We start from the raw sequence: 19979 nt of genomic DNA on the forward strand, positions 1-19979 counted from the left end.
TCGGAGCTCCCTTCAACCCAAACCAAATCCTCGCGTTTGCATTTAATAATAATCATTAATAACAATCCTTGCACTGGCCGTGCGCAAACTGGCTGCCGTGTTTGTCCCGCAAAACACACAACCCCCCCCCACCCCACCGCACACGCACACACACCACACACACACACACAGTTGCAGCGTGAAGGCGCTTTGAGACGTCTCGACGACGCGATAAGCCGCTGAATCCAACGCGAGGATTTTAATTATCATTGAGTAACTTGAAATGGCGCGCGTTGGGAGTTGGGAGTTGGGAGCGGGAGGGAGAGAAGGGGAGGCTGGAGCGCGGCAGCGACCAAAGAGCGAGCAGAAGGGTCGTGAAAGTTTTCCTCGGCTGTAGGGAGGGAGAGGGTTTGGGTGGTGGGGAGTGGTGGTGAATCACATCACAAATTTGGGCTGTCATGTGGGTTGGCAATGTTTCTCCAGTGACCTGTGCACTCCACACACATACAAACACAGCTCAGCTGGAGGCAGTAGGAGCAGCTCACTATATTTTTTTTTGCTGAGATTGTATTCACGTGATTAGTTTGGCAGAAGTTTTGCAGACAGAGAGAGAGAGAGAAAAAAACTCTCCAGAGGCTGTGTATGTGACTGGTGGGGGTTAGAGTCAGTTTCTCTTCAGTTGCAAAAGGGATTGCCAGACACCTGGATCTCTCTATCTCTCTCTTTCTTTCTCTCAACTTCTGTCCTCTCTGTTCCCCAGACAAGATGCCAGAGTTCATCAGCAACCCAGACTTTGTGAGTGAGACCCTCCAAGATCTGGGCTCCCCCATCACCTCCAGCTTCACCTCCAAGATGATTAACTGCAGGAACACAGTGACTGTGCTGGAAGAGGTAAGGTACCCAAAAAAAAACCACAGAGACGAAGTGGAGTGGAAGAGGACCAGGGAGAAAGAGGGAGAAAGAAAGAGAGAGAGAGAGAGAGAGAGTAGGGGTGGGGAGGAAGGAGAGAGACAGAGGAGGAGAAGGGAAGGGAGAGAGAGGCAGAGGAAGGAGTGGGAGAGAGAGAGAGAGAGACAGGGAAGGAATGAAGGGGAGAGAGAGAGAGAACGAAAGAGAAAATGGGAAGGAAGGAGAAAGGGAAGTAGTGAGAGAAGTAGAGAGAGAAGTAGAGAGAGAGAGAGAAAGAGGGGGAGGGAGGTTCAAGCAGTGAAACCTGTTTATAAGGATCACTGAGCCTCACTGTAGACCACTTTTACTCTTGACCACTTTATACCAGAGGAGTGTAACTTAACTGCAGCTTTCTGCTAAACACACACACGCTCTCTCTCTCTCTCTCTCTCCCTCCCTCTCCCTCTCCGCCTTTGCCGCTTTGAGCAAGTTTCGCTCACAAAATATACAGCAAATTAACTTGACGGTATATTCTGCGCTGCGCTTTGAGACGTCTGGAAGACGTGAGAAGGCGCTGTATCAAACGCAAGGTTTATTATTACTATTAGTAGTAGTAGTAGTAGTATTAGTGTTTAGGAGGAGATAGACTTCCACCAAGTGCAGGAACCGTCTGATCAATTTCGTAGTGAGTGAGAGTGAGTGAGGTTTGGAGTGAGTGAGTGAGTGAGACAACAACAGAAGTCGCTGGGAACACTTCCGAGTGAGCGAGCGAGCGAGTGAGTGTGCGTGAGCGAGTGCAAGTTGTCACCTTGTTTATCAGGAGAGAAGACAGAAATCTGAGCCCTGGACTTGTGGGATTGTTTAACCCCTTCCTTGGGCCGATCCAGTGCCAGAAAGGCTCCGGCAAACAACCGCAGACAGTATCGTAGTATTAACCCCTGCACTGGATCCAGAAACGGTACAAAAGGGCCGCGCTGTCAAGTGTAGTGACTGTGTATTCTGTCGGCAACCGTGCTGGCCGGTTCGCTCACAGCCACGTTCCTCGATTTACCCGGGTGGGTGGGGGGGGGTCGTAGGTCGGGAACGCCGGGAGGAATTCCCTTCTTTTCTCCAACGGCCGCATGGGGATCTTTAACGACTGTCTGAACATTACTGGGATTGTCCCAATAGTCTCGTCCTTTGGATGAGACGTTAAACCAAGGTCCCGTCTGGCTGCTCAGGGGACGTTAAGGATCCTGTGGCGCTATTCGAAAAGCGAAGGGAGTTTCTCTCTCCCGGTGTCCTGGCTAACAATCCCACCCCCCACCCCCACTCACCCATAAGATTGGTTGCTCACTCCATGGCTGTTTGTGGGACGTTGCAATCGGCTGCCGCGTTTCACCCGCAAGATACACAAGTCACTACTCTTTACAGTATATCTCGTGGAGCGCTTTGGGTTGCAATTTGTTCCACTGGCCTCATCTTTCCAGAGAGGCACGGGAAGGAAGCTGTGACACACCTGTCTGTAATATAGAACAGACTCACTACTGTTGGGGCTGCAATCGGTCACATCATGGTTTATTCCAGCTCGGTTGCAGCGATCAAAACATGTCACACCCATCAAAGCAACCCAAAGGGTTCAGAGCTGCACAGGCCTGTCTGAGAGAGGATTCTCTCTCTCCTCTGTCCTCGCTTCCTCTTCCTCACGCTGCGGAGTCCAGTCTCGCCCTTCGCGTGACGGGCGACGTATAAAAGCGTCGCAACCCGATCCCGTCCCATCCTGACGCAGATAGCTGGATCGCTGAGGGGACGCCCCGTCTGCTCTTAATTCCTTCCCCTTTTCCCATTCCTTTTCTCCCCTTTCTCTTGTTGGCCGTGCTATCGCTTCTGAGTCAGGAGGTTGTGGGTTCAAGCCCCAGTGGTGGGGTTGCCAAGCTTGCTGTCTACTCCAGCACAGCACGTGGGTGGGTAAGAGGGGGAGGATAGAGGAACTTCAAGCCTCTCTCATCGCCCCACTTCATGAGTCCTTTCTCCATCACGAATGCACTTACAGAGAGAACAGAGACCGATTGGGAACCGAGTTGGGAGCAGTGCGAGAGAGAGGAATTTCAGAAGACCGTTCGTTCCAGAGAGTGAGAGGTGGTGGTGGGGGGGGTTGGGGTGGGGGAAGGAGGGAAAGTGTGTGGGGGAGAGGGTGGAGATTTGAATCGGCCCAGAGCTGGCAAAGCGGAGGATGTCGGCGATTTTTTCTAGTCAGTTTTTCGCAACCACACATCAAATCCAGCTGTCGTTTTTCTTTTTTCGGCTCAAAAGCACGATTCAGATGTCAGATTACACTCTCCAGCTTCTCTCTGGGCTTCTATACAAGCAGAGACTTCCTGTAAAACACGATCCCAGTGATTGTTTCACTGAGTGATCCGGAGAGCGCACAGAGCTCCTGATATCCCAGGAACTGGGGACTGGGTTGTCATACCTGGACTGAAAGGGAATACACTGGGAATGATCCCAGGTATGGAGTGGTGAGATGGGAGGAATGAGATGGAGGGGTGAGATCGGAGGGGTGAGATGGTGGGCGAGATGGGAGGGCGAGATGGGAGGGATGAGATGGGAGGGATGAGATGGGAGGGTGAGATGGAGGGATGAGATGGAGGGGCAAGATGGGAGGGATGAGATGGGAGGGGTGAGATGGGAGGGGTGAGATGGAGGGGTGAGATGGGAGGGATGAGATGGAGGGGTGAGATGGGGTGAGAGAGAATAAGGACTAAACCTCACATTTGACACAGCTCTAATCCTCTCCCGTTTCCTGTTCGCAGTCGCTGGAGGCTGACCAGGCCATTTTACAGAGGATGAAGAAGCTTGTCAAAGCCATCCACTCGTCTGGACTCTGTAAGTTCCCAGTGTTGGAGCAACCGTTACATAAAACTCGGGTCATAATAATAATAACAATCCTTGCATTTTTATATAGCACCGTATCGCATTGTTGCGATGTCTTGAAGCGTTTTTAACGGAATATATTGTAACGTGGATTGACTCTATCATATGGGCGAAACGCAGCAGTTAGTTGCGCATAGCAGTGCCCCACAATCAGTCGTGGATTGATTAACCACATTTTTGAGGGATCATTATCCCCAGAAAGCCATCCGCCAATCAACTCGCAATCGGGTTCCTACTTACTGCTAAATAAATAGACAGAGGCGCCTGGAGTGAGGAAACTTGCCTGAGGTTTTATCCTGCCTGGGAATCAAATCTGGTTCCTTTCGTTTTCTCTCTCTCTCTCTCCTCTTTCTCTCCTCACTCTCTCTCACACTCTCTCGTTCTCTCGTCCTTAGCCCACACGGAGAACGAAGAACAGTATATCGAAGCCCTGGAGCAGTTTGGGAGCCATCATTTGGCTCAGAACAAGAACGAGCTGTCCACGGGCTTCCTGAACCTCGCTGTCTTCACCCGAGAGGTCACTGCGCTCTTCAAGAACCTGGTGAGGCCCCTCCATCCCACGGCCGTGCGCCTGCTTGAATATTAAGATAGAATAGTCGCCTGGCGTCTGACTGGGTGGAATTTCAGACCGGGTGGGTGGGTCTCGGCTCAAAGATTGTGCTCGTGTGGCAGTTCATGCCCGTGCGGAGTGTACTATCCATTCCCTGGGAGAGGGTTGAAGGTCACCTGAGATTTTTTTGCACAGGAATCCGTGCGTGGTCTGCCCTCCACTTAGCAGGATGTAGCGTTCCCCCCACCCAGCCCAGCCTGCGCCCCACCATCAGCGGTCGGGCCTTCAACCTCTCTGCCCCCACCCTTTGGTACTCCAGCCCACATTCCCTTCGTCTCGCCCCCATCCCTTGCCTTCTTGAAGACACGTCTCAAGAGCCTCCTCTTCGACCGTGCCTTCGGGCACCTCTCCTACCCTCCGTGCCCTCCACCCTCCCCGATCCCAGCACCCCCCAGCTCGGGTCCCTGACTGTCCATCGCCTTGGGACGTCCTCACGACATAAAAGGCGCTGTACAAATGTCATTTTGTATTGTATTGCCCCTCGGATCCTGTCAGGCGCTCGGCAGATAATAATAATAATAATAATAATCCTTGCATTTGATATAGCGCTTTTCACGTCAGGAGGACGTCCCAAAGCGCTTCACAGAATATACTGTAAAGTGAATTGACTGTATATTTGTGGGCGAACGCGGCAGCGAATTGCGCACAGCAATGTCCCACAAACAGTCGTAGATTGAAAATGACCAATTTATTATTTTTTTGTTTTTTTGGAGGGATTATTATTAGGCTCTGTGTGGAGTAAGGAAACTTGCCCAAGGTTTCACCCTCTGCCTGGAATTGAACTCAGGTCTCTCGCTTGCAAAGCGAGTGCTCTAACCACTGAGCTACAGGACTCCACAGATCTGTTCCCGGTGTCTGGCTCGGCACGGCCCCTGGTTAACCTGATGTGGTCTCTTTCCGTTTATAGATTCAGAACATGAATAATATCATCGCATTCCCGCTCGACACTTTACTGAAGGGAGACCTGAAGGAAGGCAAAGGGGTCAGTCTCTCGCTTTAGTTTGCTTTTCTCAAAAGCCCATTGATTTTTTTTTTGCTGCCTCGTGTTTCTGTATGTGTCTGTGTGTACGAGAGTATGTCAGTGTGTATGTGAGTGTGTGTGTGTGTACGCGAGTGTGTGTCTGTGTGTGTTAGTGTCTGTATGTGAGTGTGAGTCTTGTGTATGTGAGTGTGTGTCTGTGTGCGTTAGTGTGTGTGGTGTGTATGTGTGTGTGTCTGTGAGTGTGTTTGTGTGTATATCTGTGTGAGTGCGTGTGTATATCTGTGTGTGTGTGTGTGTATATCTGTGTGTGTATGTGTGAGTGTGTGTGTATATCTGTGTGTGTGAGTGTGTGTGTATATCTGTGTGGTGTGTGTGTGTATATCTGTGGTGTGTGTGTATATCTGTGTGTGTGAGTGTGTGTGTGTATATCTGTGTGTGTGAGTGTGTGTGTGTATATCTGTGTGTGTGAGTGTGTGTGTATATCTGTGTGTGTGAGTGTGTGTTGACACTGGCAGTGTGTTTTGGAGTCGGTGCCAATAAAAGCTGCCAGTCTTGGCCTGGCACCTGCAGTTGCCTGGAGCGATGCCAACACTGATGTGGACGGGGGCGCTGGTTACCCTCTGCGGTGATGCACTGCAAATGGCTTTGAGTCGTTCCGGGCCTGTGTTGTTCCAACAACACAGCAGACGGCCAGTCCGAGCCGCGCTCCTCCGGGCTGGAAATAAACCGGGCCTCTCTTCATGTTTACAGGACCCGAAGAAGCTGGTTGAGAAAGCGTGGAAAGAGCACGAGGCTAAAGTGTAAGTAGACGTTAGACACTTGCGCCCGTGCGTGTGTGTTTCTGTCTGTGTGTGTGTTTGTACCCGTGTGTGTGTCTCTTTGTCTGTATGTATGTCTCTACATGTATGTGTGTGTCTTTCTCTCTGTCTTTCTCTACGTGTGTGTGTGTCTGTGTGTGTGTGTGTGTGTGTGTGTCTCTGTCTCACTATATGTGTATTTGCATTTTGGCTCATATTTTTTTCCGAAAGCAAATATTAGGCTTCTGAGATCCGAATGTTTCCAGTAAGTGAAACGCAGCTGGAACCAAACCCCGGAGTTTGTAATTATTAACAAGGACGTTTGCTAACGATTCCCCTCCCTCTGCGGCAGTGGGTATGACCTGTGTTGGGTGCCTGGCTCAGTGAGCACTGCCAACCTCCCATTTCCCCGTCCGAGAGGCCAATGTCCATGTGACTGTTGGCAGAGTGTCAACTGTAGAGCGCACCACAAACGAACGTGACCTCTCCTCTCTCAGCTGCCATACCCACGCATGCAGGCAATGCACACGCTCGCACGCGCACACAGTCAAAAGAGAGCGCTGTAGGTACCCGACTGCTAAACATACACATGCACACATAGAGACATAGCCGGTAGAAGGTCCTGTAAATGGACCAGGAGCAGGAAACCTGGCCGACTTTGCCCCGACCCTGGTTGAGACCACCAATCTCAGCACGAACCGGTATTCGATCCCGACTCATTTTTTTGTTAAATTCCCCCTGGAGAGAGCTAGTGGCTCTGGGTGTCTGTGAGTCTGTGTGACGGTCTCCCCTCCCTCTCCCCGTGTTGTTTACCCAGCGCCAAGATCGAGAAGGAGAAGAAAGACCGAGCCAAACAGCTGGGACTGACCCGAGCCGAGCTCAGCCCCGCCGAGGTCACAGACGACGTGGAGAAAGAGCGCAGAATCTTCCAGCTCCACATGTGTGAGGTGAGACGCCGGTCACATGCATATCTGTGGAGCCCTGTAGCGTAATGGTTTGCCTCGCGAGCAAGAGGACCCCGGTTCGATTCCTGGGTGGAGCGAAACCTTAGGCATCTTAATCCACGTTGCACTGTTTGCCTCGCAGTCAATAGGAACCTGGTTGTTAGTCGGTTGACGGATTGATTTGCGGGGATAATAATCCCTCCCGAAAAAAAGTAAATAAATTTGGTCACACTCAATCCACAACTGACTGCTGTGCGCAATTGTCTTCCATGTTTCGCTCACAAAATACGCATTTCACGTATGTTTTTTTTTCAACTCCACTACTGAATGTTCCGAGGTTCATTGGTGTATTTTGAGGGGCGGAGGAGGGAGAGGGAGAAAATGAGGCATGTGATGTGCTAATGTTTGCCTCTCTCTGCCTCGTTTGCAGTATCTTCTCAAAGTCAACGAGATCAAGGTTCGAGAAGGTCCTGATCTCCTTCAGAGTCTCATCAAGTATTTCCACGCACAGCAAAAGTGAGTCTCTCTCTCCCCGGGGAGGGAGAAAGGTGTTGTTTATAGCTGGCGAGGGGGTTAGGGTCTGGTTTAAGATTAGGGTTGAGGTTTTAAAAAAAAAGGATTGTCAATTCGGGAAGCGAAAGAGTACTTTAGCCCTACTCGGCCTCTCCCCTCCGAGGCGAGAGGAGAGGTTGTGGGTTCAAGCTCCCACTTCTAAGCTCCCAGTTAGGCTGACGTTCCAGTGCAGAGCTGGGGGGTGAGAGGTGAGAGGCAAGCAGCACATTGTCAGAGATGCTTCTCTTGGGACATTTACTCGAACTTCCCAACTGTGCCCTGTTGGGCGATAAAGATCTCGCGGTGCTCTCGGAAAAGAGGAGAGAGTGTCCGGGCTGACAATCCCCCGAATAGATTCACTTCACGGCTCTTTGTGAGACGTTGCTCACTTCGCCTCACTATTCCCTGTGGATCTCTGGAGTCCTGTAGCTCAGTGGTTAGAGCACTCGCTTTGCAAGTGAGAGACCTGAGTTCAATTCCAGGCAGAGGGCGAAACCTTGGGCAAGTTTCCTTACTCCACACAGAGCCTAATAATAATCCCTCCAAAACCAAAACAATAATAAATTGGTCATTTTCAATCTACGACTGTTTGTGGGACATTGCTGTGCGCAATTGGCTGCCGCGTTCGCCCACAAATATACAGTCAATTCACTTTACAGTGTGTTCTGTGAAGCGCTTTGGGACGTCCTCCCGACATGAAAAGCGCTATATCAAATGCAAGGATTATTATTATTATTATTATTATCTCGGAGGCATTTTTGTAACCGTGTAAAATATTTGCTCTGAAGGTAATTTATGGAAATAATGTCTTGCTGACTCAGCCTCGCGCTTTGTGTGAAGTTTTTTTCAGGACGGTCTCAAGGCAGCTGAAAGTCTGTCGCCGTTTGTGGAAAAACTAGCCACGACTGTCCACACGGTGAGGACTGGTGACACAGGGAGTGGCGGGGAGGTGTGTGTGTGTGTCCATGTGTGCGTGCGTGCTTGAGTGTATGTCTGTGTGTGTGAGAGTACATCAGTATGTATGTGAGTGTGTGTGTGTGTCTTGTGTATATGTGAGTGTGTGTCTGTGTATGTGAATGTGTGTCTGTGTGTGCTTGCGTGCTTGAGTGTATGTATGCGTGCTTGTGTGTGTGCTGGAGTGCATGCACTTGTGTGTGCACTGTGTGTGCTTGTGGACTCTTTTGTGTGCACATGCAAAGAGGTCTAATATTCCACCAGGTCTCAGCCTGTGAAAAGCATAGTTTATATTTATCTTATCTACACCCCCACCCATTGCCCCCGTCCCTGAGTTCTCGTCCTCCTGTATTTCTGATTCCCGACGTGTGACAGGCGGTGATTAACCCCTTGTGACTCCACAGCTCAAGCAGTGTCAGGACGAGGAGAGCAAACAGTTGACGCAGACCAGGGACTCGTTGCGAGCGGCACTGCAGGTGGAACAGAAGGAGGTCAGTGGTCGTGGCGCTTGTGACACACACTCGCACACTCTTTTTCTCCCAACACTCTCTCTCTCTCTCCATCCTCTGTAATGTACCAGAGGGTCTCAGGCCAAAACCCTACTCTTCGGCCAGTTTGATCTCGTCTTTACAGACTCCCCCTCGCGTTACAGAGTCCGGTTGTTTCCTACTATCTCCGCCTGTCCTCCCACGTTTGTCCCCTGAGCCATTGCTCTGTGGGCTCGATGCTGTGTGTGTGTGTGTGTATGTGTGTGAGAGAGACTGATCTGTAAGCTTCGCCTCTCTCTGTGTTCAGGATTCTTTAAATCGGAAGAACTCCGGCTACAGCATCCACCCACTGCCCGGTAACCGGCTCTACGGCACAGAGAAGTCTGGCTTCCTGAACAAAAAGAGTGATGGGTGAGAGTGGGAGGTTTTATTCTGTCTCTCTCTCTCTCTTTCTATTTCTGTGCCGCAGATAAACCGGGCATCGTCCAAACACAATTCAACCGATCTCCGGTCTTTCTGGCATGTTTGTGAGGCAGCTTAGAGTTCTGTTTGCATCGGGTTCTCTGTGGTGGGAACGGTGTGGTTCCTGTTAAGTCTTGGATGTCCCCTGTGCTCGGCCCGATGTCCCGGGTGCCAGCGTTCCCCTCTACTCTCTCTCTCTCTCACTCTCTCTCTCTCCCTCAGGATCCGCAGGGTTTGGCAGAAGAGGAAGTGCGGGGTGAAGTACGGTTACCTCACCATATCACACAGCACGGTGAGTAACCGGCAGCATGAGAGACTGAAACCCTAGTGGAATCCCATAGAGTAGAGGTTAGAGCGCTCGCCTCGCAAGCGAGAGGACCCGGGTTCGACTCCCGGGCGGGGCAAACCCTTAGGCAATTTTCCTTACTCCACGTGTCTTTGTTTACCGAACATTAAATAAGAGCACGGATGTTAGTCGATTGGCGGATCGCTTTCTGTGTGTGTGTGTGTGTGTGTGGGGGGGAGGGGGTTAATAATCCCTCTAAAATAAATAAATGATAATTTGGTCACTGAATCCACAACTGTTTGTGGGACGCTGCTGTGCGCAGTTGGCTCCCTCGGCTCGTCCACAAAATCCACTCACAAAATCCACTTTAAAGTATATTCTGAGACGTCTCAATGACGTGATAAGGTATTATATCAATTGCAATGATTATTATTATTATTATTATTATAAACTCGGTGGAAACTCCCAGGGCTCGCTCGCCACCTAGAAGCTTTACTCTCTCTCTCTGCTGCAGATAAACCGCCCGCCCGCCAAACTGAACCTGCTGACTTGCCAGGTCAGGCCGTCACCGGAGGAGAGGAGATGCTTTGACCTGATAGCCCGTGAGTAAGGCTAAGGCCTCGTTGAAACGGACTGTGAAATAGCGCTGGTTCGAATCCCGCTCTGTGCTGATCCAGCAGTGGGGGGGGGGGGAGGTTGGCGGTGCGGGGAAGGGCAGCAGCCCACGAGGGGAGGATGTGGGTGGGGGGGGGAATTGGACAGCTGTTTTTCTGCCCTTGTTAATTAACAGCCTCCAAGTTGTAGCTGAATTGAAGAATTTGTCACTGATTTTTCAGCTGCAGCTTAAATGCCGAGAGGGGATTGTATGACGGATTGAGACTGGGTGAAATCTCGGGCTTGGGGGAGGATTGGAGCGTGGCTTGGGTGTTGGGCTGCTGGTGGGGGTGAGAGAGGAGGCAAGGAGGGTGGTGGTGGGGGGGGGCGTTGAGGGGGTGGGCTCTCCGCGCTCTCTCTTGACACCATCGTTTCTTCTTCGGCTCCAAACAGACAACCGGACGTATCACTTTCAGGCGGAGGATGAGCAGGAGTGTCAAGTGTAAGTGAAAATGGCGGCTTGCACAACGGCGCGCGCCAGAATGCAAGCGTGAGCACGCGTAGAGTGAGCGTGTGCGAGCTCGTGGTGTGTGGCTATCCCCAGTGCTGAGCCGTGGGACAAATTAATCCACAACACCCACCCACCCACCCACCACTGCCGCATAGAGAACGGCTCTCCAGGCCACCCTGATCAATGCCCCCCACCCCCGGTGGTGGGGACATTAGTTGTCGCACCCCCACCCGCCTCACCCCCCCCCAACCCCCCCCCCCACTCACCTGCTCAGCCTAGAGCCCCGGGTTTCTGTTGACAGGTGGGTGTCGGTGCTGCAGAACAGCAAGGACGAGGCACTGAGCAACGCCTTCAAAGGGGATCTGAGCAACGGCTGCAGCGACACCGTGCAGGAACTGACCAAAGCGGTCATCGCGGAGGTCAAGGCCATGGCGGGAAATGACCTTTGCTGCGACTGTGGGGCTCCAGGTAAGAGATCACCTGTTACGGGAAGCTCGTCCTCCTCTGGTTGGGGAGAGGGAGAGGGGAGGCTGGAATTTCCTGTAACATAAATGTGACGACTCGAATCCACACTCTTGAAAGTTGACGTCGATGTCCTCCCCTCTCCGCCCCCTCCTCCGATCTCTCCTCAGACCCCACCTGGCTCTCCACCAATCTGGGCATCCTGACCTGCATAGAATGTTCCGGGATACACCGGGAGATGGGTGTGCACCACTCCAGGATTCAGTCGCTCACGCTGGACGTACTGAGCACCTCTGAGCTCCTGGTGAGTTCCTCTGGATTGGCATCACTGTTCCCTCCCCGCGTCCGCCATCCCCCAAACTGATCAGCTCCTCTCGTGAAACTCCTGACTCAGCGGTAGCTCTTTCGCCTCCACGTCAGAAAGTTGTAGGGTTCAAACCCCAGGTGGGGACGGGGAATCACATAGTCTGAGCTTGGGGGAGGAGGGGGGGTGCGGGGAGGTTACATTGTCGGTGGTGCTGTCCTTCAGATGAGACGTTAAACCAAAGTCCCGTCTGTAGCTGTTCTGGTCGACGATAAACAACAACAAGTTTGCATTTACAGAGCGCCTTTCACGTCGGGAGGACGTCCCAAGACGCTGGACATTTGGGTCGGGACCCGAGCAGGGGGGAAATGGTCAGGGTGAGGGGAGGGAAGGGAGGAGCGAGGAGGGGGGAAATGGTCAGGGTGAGGGGAGGGTAGGGAGGGAGCGAGGAGGGGGTAGAGAGTCGAGAAAGGGGATTAAAACATCCCGCGGCGCTATTCGAAAAGAGACGGGAGGGTTTTTTTTTTGTCTCTCCCGGTGTCCTGACCGACAAACCCTCCCCAACCCAATAAAATGGCTCTCCGCACGGCTGGATGCTGAGTTTCACGCATAAATACACAGTCGGTACACTTTACGCTGTAGCCTGTGAAGGACCTTGAGTCGTCTCGACCACGTGCTAAGGCGCTCTTATCGAACGCAAGGATTATTATTATTATTAACCCGGCCTGTGTCTCGCTCCCCAGCTCGCGGTCAGTATCGGCAACGTCAGGTTCAACGAGGTGTTTGAGGGCAATCTGCCCGTTTCGAGTGGCGTCAAACCCATCGCCAGCAATGACATGTGAGTGCTGCTCGCGCTCTGGCCCCCGCCCCCTTTGCCCCCCTCCCCGGTTCAGAACATTGTGGGTTCGAGCCCCCCCGGGTTGGGACTTTGGAAGCTGACACTCCAGTGTAATTGGGGGGGGGGGGAAGTTGCGATGTCAAGTCTAAGTCCTCCTTATCCGCTTGTAGGAACGCTCGGAAGGAGTATATTACGGCCAAGTACATGGAGAGGCGCTATGTGCGGAGGGGATTGTGCGAGGGGGGGGCGAGGCTGTACGATGCTCTGAGGAACAAGGAGCTGATGACCCTGGTGCAGATGTACAGCGAGAGAGTAGATCTCTCCACCCCACTCGTACTGCCAGACGGACAGGTAAGGGAGGGGGAGCGGGCGGGGGATTGGGGGTGGGGGTGGGGGGAATGGAGCGGGTGGGGGAGGGAGCAAGGTGGAAGGAGCAGAGGAAAGGGAGCGGGGAGGGGGAGTGTGAGCGATGGAGAAATGGGAGGATTTGTTGTTGTCGTCGTGGATGTTCTTCGCTGAGGAGAAGCGTGACCGTTCCCACCTTTTCCCTGGGTTTCCAGGATCTAGGAGAGACGGCGCTGCACGTGTCCGTTCGCATGGCTGACAGCGGCTCGCTGCCCCTGGTGGATTTCCTGATCCAGAACGGGTAAGTGGCGTTCCCGCAATCCCACATCCCCGGGCTGGAGGCGGGGTCGGGCTGGAGGCTGGGGATGGGGGTCGGGCTGGAGGCTGGGGATGGGGGTCGGACTGGAGGCTGGGGATGGGGGTCGGGCTGGAGGCTGGGGATGGGGGTCGGGCTGGAGGCTGGGGATGGGGGTCGGGCTGGAGGCTGGGGATGGGGGTCGGGCTGGAGGCTGGGGATGGGGGTCGGGCTGGAGGCTGGGGATGGGGTCGGGCTGGAGGCTGGGGATGGGGGTCGGGCTGGAGGCTGGGGATGGGGGTCGGGCTGACTGACCGACTGACTGACCGCTCGTTGCTGGCTATTTGCAGGAGTGTGGACCTGGACGTGAGGACAGTGAGCGGTAACACAGCCGTGCATTATTGCTGCCTATACAACAAGCTCGAGTGCCTGAAGCTGCTTCTGAAAGGAAAGGCCAATCTGCACACAGGTAAGTAAGCCCGGGGAGGAGGGAGGGGGGGGTTGGGTCTGGTTGGGGGCAGCTGGTTCGAAAGTGCCGTGGCGGTAGGGTGGTGGGGGGTATGCCATCTTGTGCCGCTGCGGGTTGAACCGCTGACGGATTTGTGGTGTGTGTGGGGGTGGGGTGTGGGGGGGGTCGGGGAGGGTTTGTCGATGAGCTTAAAATATTGAGCGCTGGCGCCTTGCGGTGGTGGGTTAATTGGCACCAACCCGGGTTGCCAACCCGACCCCTTTTACAAGCCACTGTTCGTGACTGTTTGTGTTGAACACGCGTGTGCGTGTGTGTGTGTTTTGTGTTTTTCACATTGTAGCCAATGGAGACGGAGTGACGGCACTGGACATCGCAAAGAAACTCAACCACGTTCACTGCGAGGAGCTGGTCAGTCGTGTGTTTTGTCCATCGAGCTCTGTCCTCGTTCCTCCCTCACATTGAGTTTGATCAGAACACCTCCGCTCGCTCGCTCCCGCGCTCGCTCCCGCGCTCGCTCCCGCGCTCGCTCCCGCGCTCGCTCCCGCGCTCGCTCCCACGCTCGCTCCCGCGCTCGCTCCCACGCTCGCTCCCGCGCTCGCTCCCACATTCACTCCCGCGCTCGCTCCCACGCTCGCTCCCGCGCTCGCTCCCGCGCTCGCTCCCGCGCTCGCTCCCGCGCTCGCTCCCGCGCTCGCTCCCGCGCTCGCTCCCGCGCTCGCTCCCGCGCTCGCTCCCGCGCTCGCTCCCGCGCTCGCTCCCGCGCTCGCTCCCGCACTCGTTCCCACACTCGCTCCCACACTCGCTCCCGCATTCGCTCCCACACTCGCTCCCACACTCATTCTCTCACTCACTCATTCTCTCACTCACACATTCTCTCACTCACACATTCTCTCACTCACACATTCTCTCACTCACACATTCTCTCACTCACACATTCTCTCACTCACACATTTACTCACTCACTCATTAACAATCTCTCCCACCCTCACTCACTCACTCACTCACTCACTCAGGGACACTCCCCCGCATGAGGGATGCCATATAATCGCAAGTTGTTGTTGTTTGGCAGGTGGAGCAAGCATTGGGGGGCAGGTTCACCTCCCCGGTGCATGTCGAGTTCGACTGGGGCTGTGTGCAGCAGGACTGCGCGTACGAGAGCGAGGAGGACACGGAGGTAACGGCGAGTGCTCTGGCCTGGCCTGCCCTGCGCACACGGCCCGAGCCACCAAATTCCACCCGGCCTTAGCCCGTGAGCCCCAAAACGCTTGTCTTTTTTTCTTTAAATTTAGAAACTTCTGTTAATCTTTCCGATGAACCAGCTTTGGATTGTTTAAGAATCCTGCACGATCTTAAAAGCAGCTGGAAGTTGGAGACTGGATTATTATTATTATTACTGTAATTAATACAATACGGAGAGCTGGGTTCGATTCCCGGCAGGGCGAAACCTTGGGCAAGTTTCCTTACTCCACACGCCTGACAATAATCCCTCAAGAAAAAAAAACACAATAAGAAATTAGTCACTTCAATCCACAGCTGTTTGCGGGGACGCTGCTGTGCGCAATTGCTGCTGGAGATTTCACCCGCAAATATACAGACAATTCACTTTACAGTTTGTTCTGGAAAGCGCTTTGAGACGTCGAGAAGGCGCGAACAGCGCTATATCAAATGCAAGGATTATTATTATTATTATTATTGTATTGAATGCAGATAAAAAGATTCTAATGCTTCCAATTTAAAGCTTGTTATTGGTAAGTTTGGCACCATCCTATGGCAGGATCCCGTCACTACACATGTCCAAAAACATCCCAGCCGACAGACTTAATAATAATAATAATAATCCTTGCATTTAATCTACAGCAATTTATACAGCGCCTTATCACGTCTTCGAGACATCCCAAAGCGCTTCACAGAATAATATACTGTAAAGTGAATTGTATATTATATTTTCTGGGCAAAACGCCCATCTTCTTCCCTCCCACACCCGACCTCCCCTCCTTCTGGATAAAATCGCTCGTTTATTTCGCGCCTGATTGCGGAACGTCGATGCGCCACGAACGGGCTGTTGCATTCACCTCCAAAGCGCACAGTCACTACGCTTCACAGTAAAGTCCTGTGAGGCGCTTTGAGACGTCCTCACTCCCATGATTTAAGGTGCTGTATGAAGCCCGAGATACAAAGCCGTTATCACACAAGTCACCTTCGCTCTAACCCATGTCCCTCTCTCTCTCTCTCTCTCTCTCTCTCTATTAGGGCAGCCCTTTGCAAAGGTCTTTCAAGTCCCTGGGGCTGGCTCAGGGCTGGTCGAGCCCCGCCAGCTCCCCGCTGCCCACCCCCAGCCCCAGCGGCGTCTCAAAGGATCGCTGGAGCTTCTCCGGCTCCAACATCATCAACGAGACCTACGGGACGGTCATGGTCCACCCCAGGACATCGCCACCCCACTCTGCGCCCGCCATGCCCCCACCGCCCCTGCCGGTGAAAACCTTCACCAGGTGTAAGTCTTTTAAACCGCGTTAATGGGGGTCGGATTCCTGGGGTGGGGGGGTGGGGGAATCAAACCTGGCGGATTAATTCACTTAGAATAAGGTCCACGGTTAGAATTCCTGTCGGCCATTCCCGCCTGGAGCAGACAGCGAAGGTCCCACATGGTGGGGGGGAGGGGGGGAGAAGGGTAGGGGCGGAATTTCGGTTACTGGAATTGATTCCCAATTGCAGGATCGGTGAGTTAGTGAGCTAATAGCTGCCTGGTGTGAACTCACTCTCTCTCTCTCTCTCTCTCTGTAGCGGGCTCCGCAGACTTCCAGAGCAAACAGCGGCCTCTGTCCAGTGTGAACGGCTCCTCACTGCCTCTATCCACGAGTCTCACGGCCTCCAAGGCTCCAGGTAACAACTGCTCTTCGTTGGGGCCGTTGGTGATGTTAATAACAACAACAACAACAATAATCTTTGCATCTGATACAGAGCCTTATCACGTCGCTGAGATGTCTGAAATGACAGTTTGCGCACAGCGGTGTCCTACAAACAGCCACGGATTGAGTGGCCAATTTTATTGGCCGCGGGAGGGGGGGGGAGGGAGGGAATTGTTGGCCGGGGAGAGAGAAAGTCCCTTCGCTCTTCGAACAGCTCTGTGAGGTCTTTAGTATCCACCCCAACAGACAGACCAGGACCTTGGTTTAACGTCGCTCCCTAAAGACGGCACGACCGACAAAATAAGTTTAACTTAGTGGCGATTCCCTCCGGAGAGCTTTGAGGCGTTTTGACGTAAACAGATTATTTTCTTACGCAGAAACGTATCGAGTAAATAAATGCCTTGCGTTAGGTGGTTGGCGACGGGGTTAAATCCCCTGTGTGTCTCTCTCTCTCTCTCTCTCTCTCTCTCTCTCACACACTCTCTCTCTCTCTCTCTCCCTCTAGGCCGCCCTGATGTTCCTTGGCGACCCTCGGCAGCCGGTAGCCATCAGGTACCTGATGCTCCAAGCTCTCAGCACCGCTCGTTACAGCACCGAAGCTCCCCCCCACCCCCTCCCCCACTGGGGGTTCTCAGATCCCGATCGCTCCCCGAAGCCCCCCAGCACAGCCTCCCTGGCCCCCCAGCACCCTCACCAGCCAGGTAGGTAGAATAAATCATACTAATAACCCTTGCATTTGATACAGCGGAGTCCTGTAGCTCAGTGGTTAGAGCACTCGCTTTGCAAGTGAGAGACCTGAGTTCAATTCCAGGCAGAGGGCGAAACCTCGGGCAAGTTTCCTTACTCCACACAGAGCCTAATAATAATCCCTCCAAAAAACAAAAACAATAATAAATTGGTCATTTTCAATCTACGACTGTTTGTGGGACATTGCTGTGCGCAATTGGCTGCCGCGTTCGCCCACAAATATACAGTCAATTCACTTTACAGTCTATTCTGTGAAGCGCTTTGGGCCGTCGAGAAGATGTGAAAAGCGCTATATCAAATGCAAGGATTATTATTATTATTATTTATTATTATTACATTGTGGAGACGCCTCAAAGCGCTTCACAAGATATACTATAAAGTGGAGTGACTGTGTATTTTGTGGGTGAAACGCAGCAGCCAATTTCACTATCCCAAAACAGTATTATTATTATTACGACAGCCCGACTAGAACGACGCTGAACAAAGAAGCAGGGAGGACGGAGCACAGAAGATGCCGAGAGGTACATGTCACACACGGACAACCTGTAAACTTCTTTGTGTCTTTGTCTGTCACTCTCTTTCTTTCTCTCTTTTACTGCCTCGCTTACTCTGCGCGCGTGCGCGCGCGCGTGTGTGTATGTATGTCTCTTTCTCTCTCACTGTCTCTCTTGCGCTGAGTGTGTGTCTCTATTACTCTCTCTGCCTCTGTGTGTGTGTGTGTGTGTGTGTGTGCGTGTGTGTCTCCCTCACTCTCTCTGCCTCTCTCGCTCTGTGTGAATGTGTCTCTCAATTTCCGTTTCTCTCTCACTCCCCCTTTCTCTCACTCTCTTTCTCTGCCTCTCTCTCTCTCTCGCTCTGTCTGACCGACAAGCCCCAGGCTTGTGGGGCGAAAGCTGACGAGACTGAACCACAGCCTCCGCCTTTTAACCAGGAGAGGTTCCCTGTGGCTCCGACTCTGGGACAGGAAGCCGAGAAGGATCCCATGTCACCAGGACTACGCCCATCCCTGTGCCCCTGCCCAGGAAATCCATTGGGGTGAGTGCTCGCCAAACTCGCTGGTTAACCCGTGTCGGACGGGGTAATATAATCCTATAATAATAACCCTTGCATTTGATACGGCGCCTTATCACGTCTTCCAGACGTCTCAAGGAGCTTGACCGTGAATTGACTGTCTATTTTGTGGGCGAAACCCGGCAGCCAATTTGCGCACAGCGGCAGCGTCCCCACAAACAGTCGTGGATTGAAGCGACCGAATTATTATCATTTTAATTATTTTTGAAGGAATTATTACTCCCGGGAAAGGTGATCCGTCAATCGGGTTCCGACTGACCGCTAGGTCAGTCAACGGAGGCGGGTGGAGTAAGGGAACTTTGCCAACGTTTCACTCCCTCTGAGATCTTCACGCACAGAAAGAGGCCATTCGGCCCAGCGTGCCGGCCAGCTCTCTCTCAGAAAGATGGGCTTTAAAGCAGGGGGTGGGTGGGGGAAGGGGCTAGAGTCGGAGTGACCTGGGCGTGGAGTTCCAGAGATATTTTGCAGCCATGAGTTTTAAAAATCTGCCCCCCCCCCTCGTTTCTCTGCGTCTCAACAACAGGTGAGGCTGAAACAGAAGCGAGTCAAAGCCATCCTGGACTGCATGGCCGACAACACAGATGAGCTGACCTTCGCCAAGGGAGAGATTATCGTGGTGACGGGGGAAGAGGATCCATTTTGGGGGGTGAGCGAGCCAGAGATATTTCTAGCGCTTCCTTTCTCTTTCGTTGACTCTTTCTCTCTCTCTCTCTCTCTCTCTCTGGGTTTTGCTCAGCATCACAGTGACGGCGCTAAAATTTTCCTCCGTCGTAATCGTGCACCTTCGAGCTCAGTCTTCGCTGACTACCGTGGTCGGAGACGAAGGTCCTGTCTGTGGCGCACATTAAGACCCCGGGGTACTGTTGAAGGGAATTTCTTGTCTGCCGTTGTCCTGGCCAATAACCGCCCCCCCTCTCCCCCAGACAAAAATTGCTCAATCGCTCTGTGGATGTTTTGTTGGGCAATTGACGTGCGGGAGTTGGCTGCCGTGTTCGCCCACAAAAGACTTCCAGTAGCTTTGTGAACCAAGAAAATGTTCCAAACTGTAGATCCATCAACTGCGAATATTATTATTATTATTATTATTTGTTGACGTACCTTCACGTTGAAATGCGATCCTCCGCAGGTTGGCCACATTGAGGGAGACCCGTCCAGATCTGGAGCGTTTCCTGTCGATTACGTGCACCTCTTGTCCGAGTGACCCAGGTGCGGAGGCCAAAGGTCATCGCCCAGCTGCCATGACAGGGTACCAGCGACCTTCGATCTCTCGATCACCAAAGACTCTCCTTGTGGGGTGGAGGGTGAGGTTTATCTCAGCCCAGATCGAGGACTTCGTAGGACGTTCTCTCCAGGAAGCGACCCTGACCATTGGGGTTGTGGGGGGGTTCTCCTGTTCCCCCAACCCCGAGACATTGCTGTTCCCCAACAGTTGACATGGATATTGGAACCTGGGACCTGGAGTAGGTTCTTTCGTAACCCATGACTTGTTTGATGGTGGTTGTGATGGTGGGGCGTTGAATTCCCTTTGCGGACCTCGGTCGTTGTCATGCAGAAATCACTTTGCTTGCCGTCCTGTAGTGTA

The 19979-nt window shown here is 52.9% G+C and overlaps 1 protein-coding gene across 1 annotated transcript; it reads left to right on the forward strand.

Moving 5' to 3' along the window:
* Nucleotides 1-614: 614 nt before the first annotated feature.
* LOC103179525 (arf-GAP with SH3 domain, ANK repeat and PH domain-containing protein 2) lies at nucleotides 615-18984 on the forward strand. The gene is made up of 27 exons (XM_042338455.1): nucleotides 615-870; nucleotides 3660-3732; nucleotides 4176-4321; nucleotides 5298-5372; nucleotides 6123-6172; nucleotides 6987-7116; nucleotides 7544-7629; nucleotides 8506-8581; nucleotides 9024-9110; nucleotides 9415-9518; nucleotides 9792-9861; nucleotides 10370-10457; nucleotides 10903-10951; nucleotides 11262-11428; nucleotides 11593-11726; nucleotides 12470-12564; nucleotides 12735-12915; nucleotides 13125-13210; nucleotides 13555-13673; nucleotides 14014-14081; nucleotides 14743-14847; nucleotides 15924-16164; nucleotides 16455-16553; nucleotides 17085-17280; nucleotides 17787-17847; nucleotides 18258-18361; nucleotides 18921-18984. The coding sequence occupies exons 1-27, from the start codon at nucleotides 745-747 to the stop codon at nucleotides 18922-18924; spliced, it is 2820 nt and encodes a 939-aa protein (XP_042194389.1). The 5' UTR covers nucleotides 615-744; the 3' UTR covers nucleotides 18925-18984.
* The last annotated feature ends 995 nt before the right edge of the window (nucleotides 18985-19979 follow it).

The sequence above is a fragment of the Callorhinchus milii genome, unplaced genomic scaffold (genome assembly GCF_018977255.1).
Source record: "Callorhinchus milii isolate IMCB2004 unplaced genomic scaffold, IMCB_Cmil_1.0 Scaffold10, whole genome shotgun sequence".
Taxonomy (NCBI): Eukaryota; Metazoa; Chordata; class Chondrichthyes; order Chimaeriformes; family Callorhinchidae; genus Callorhinchus; species Callorhinchus milii.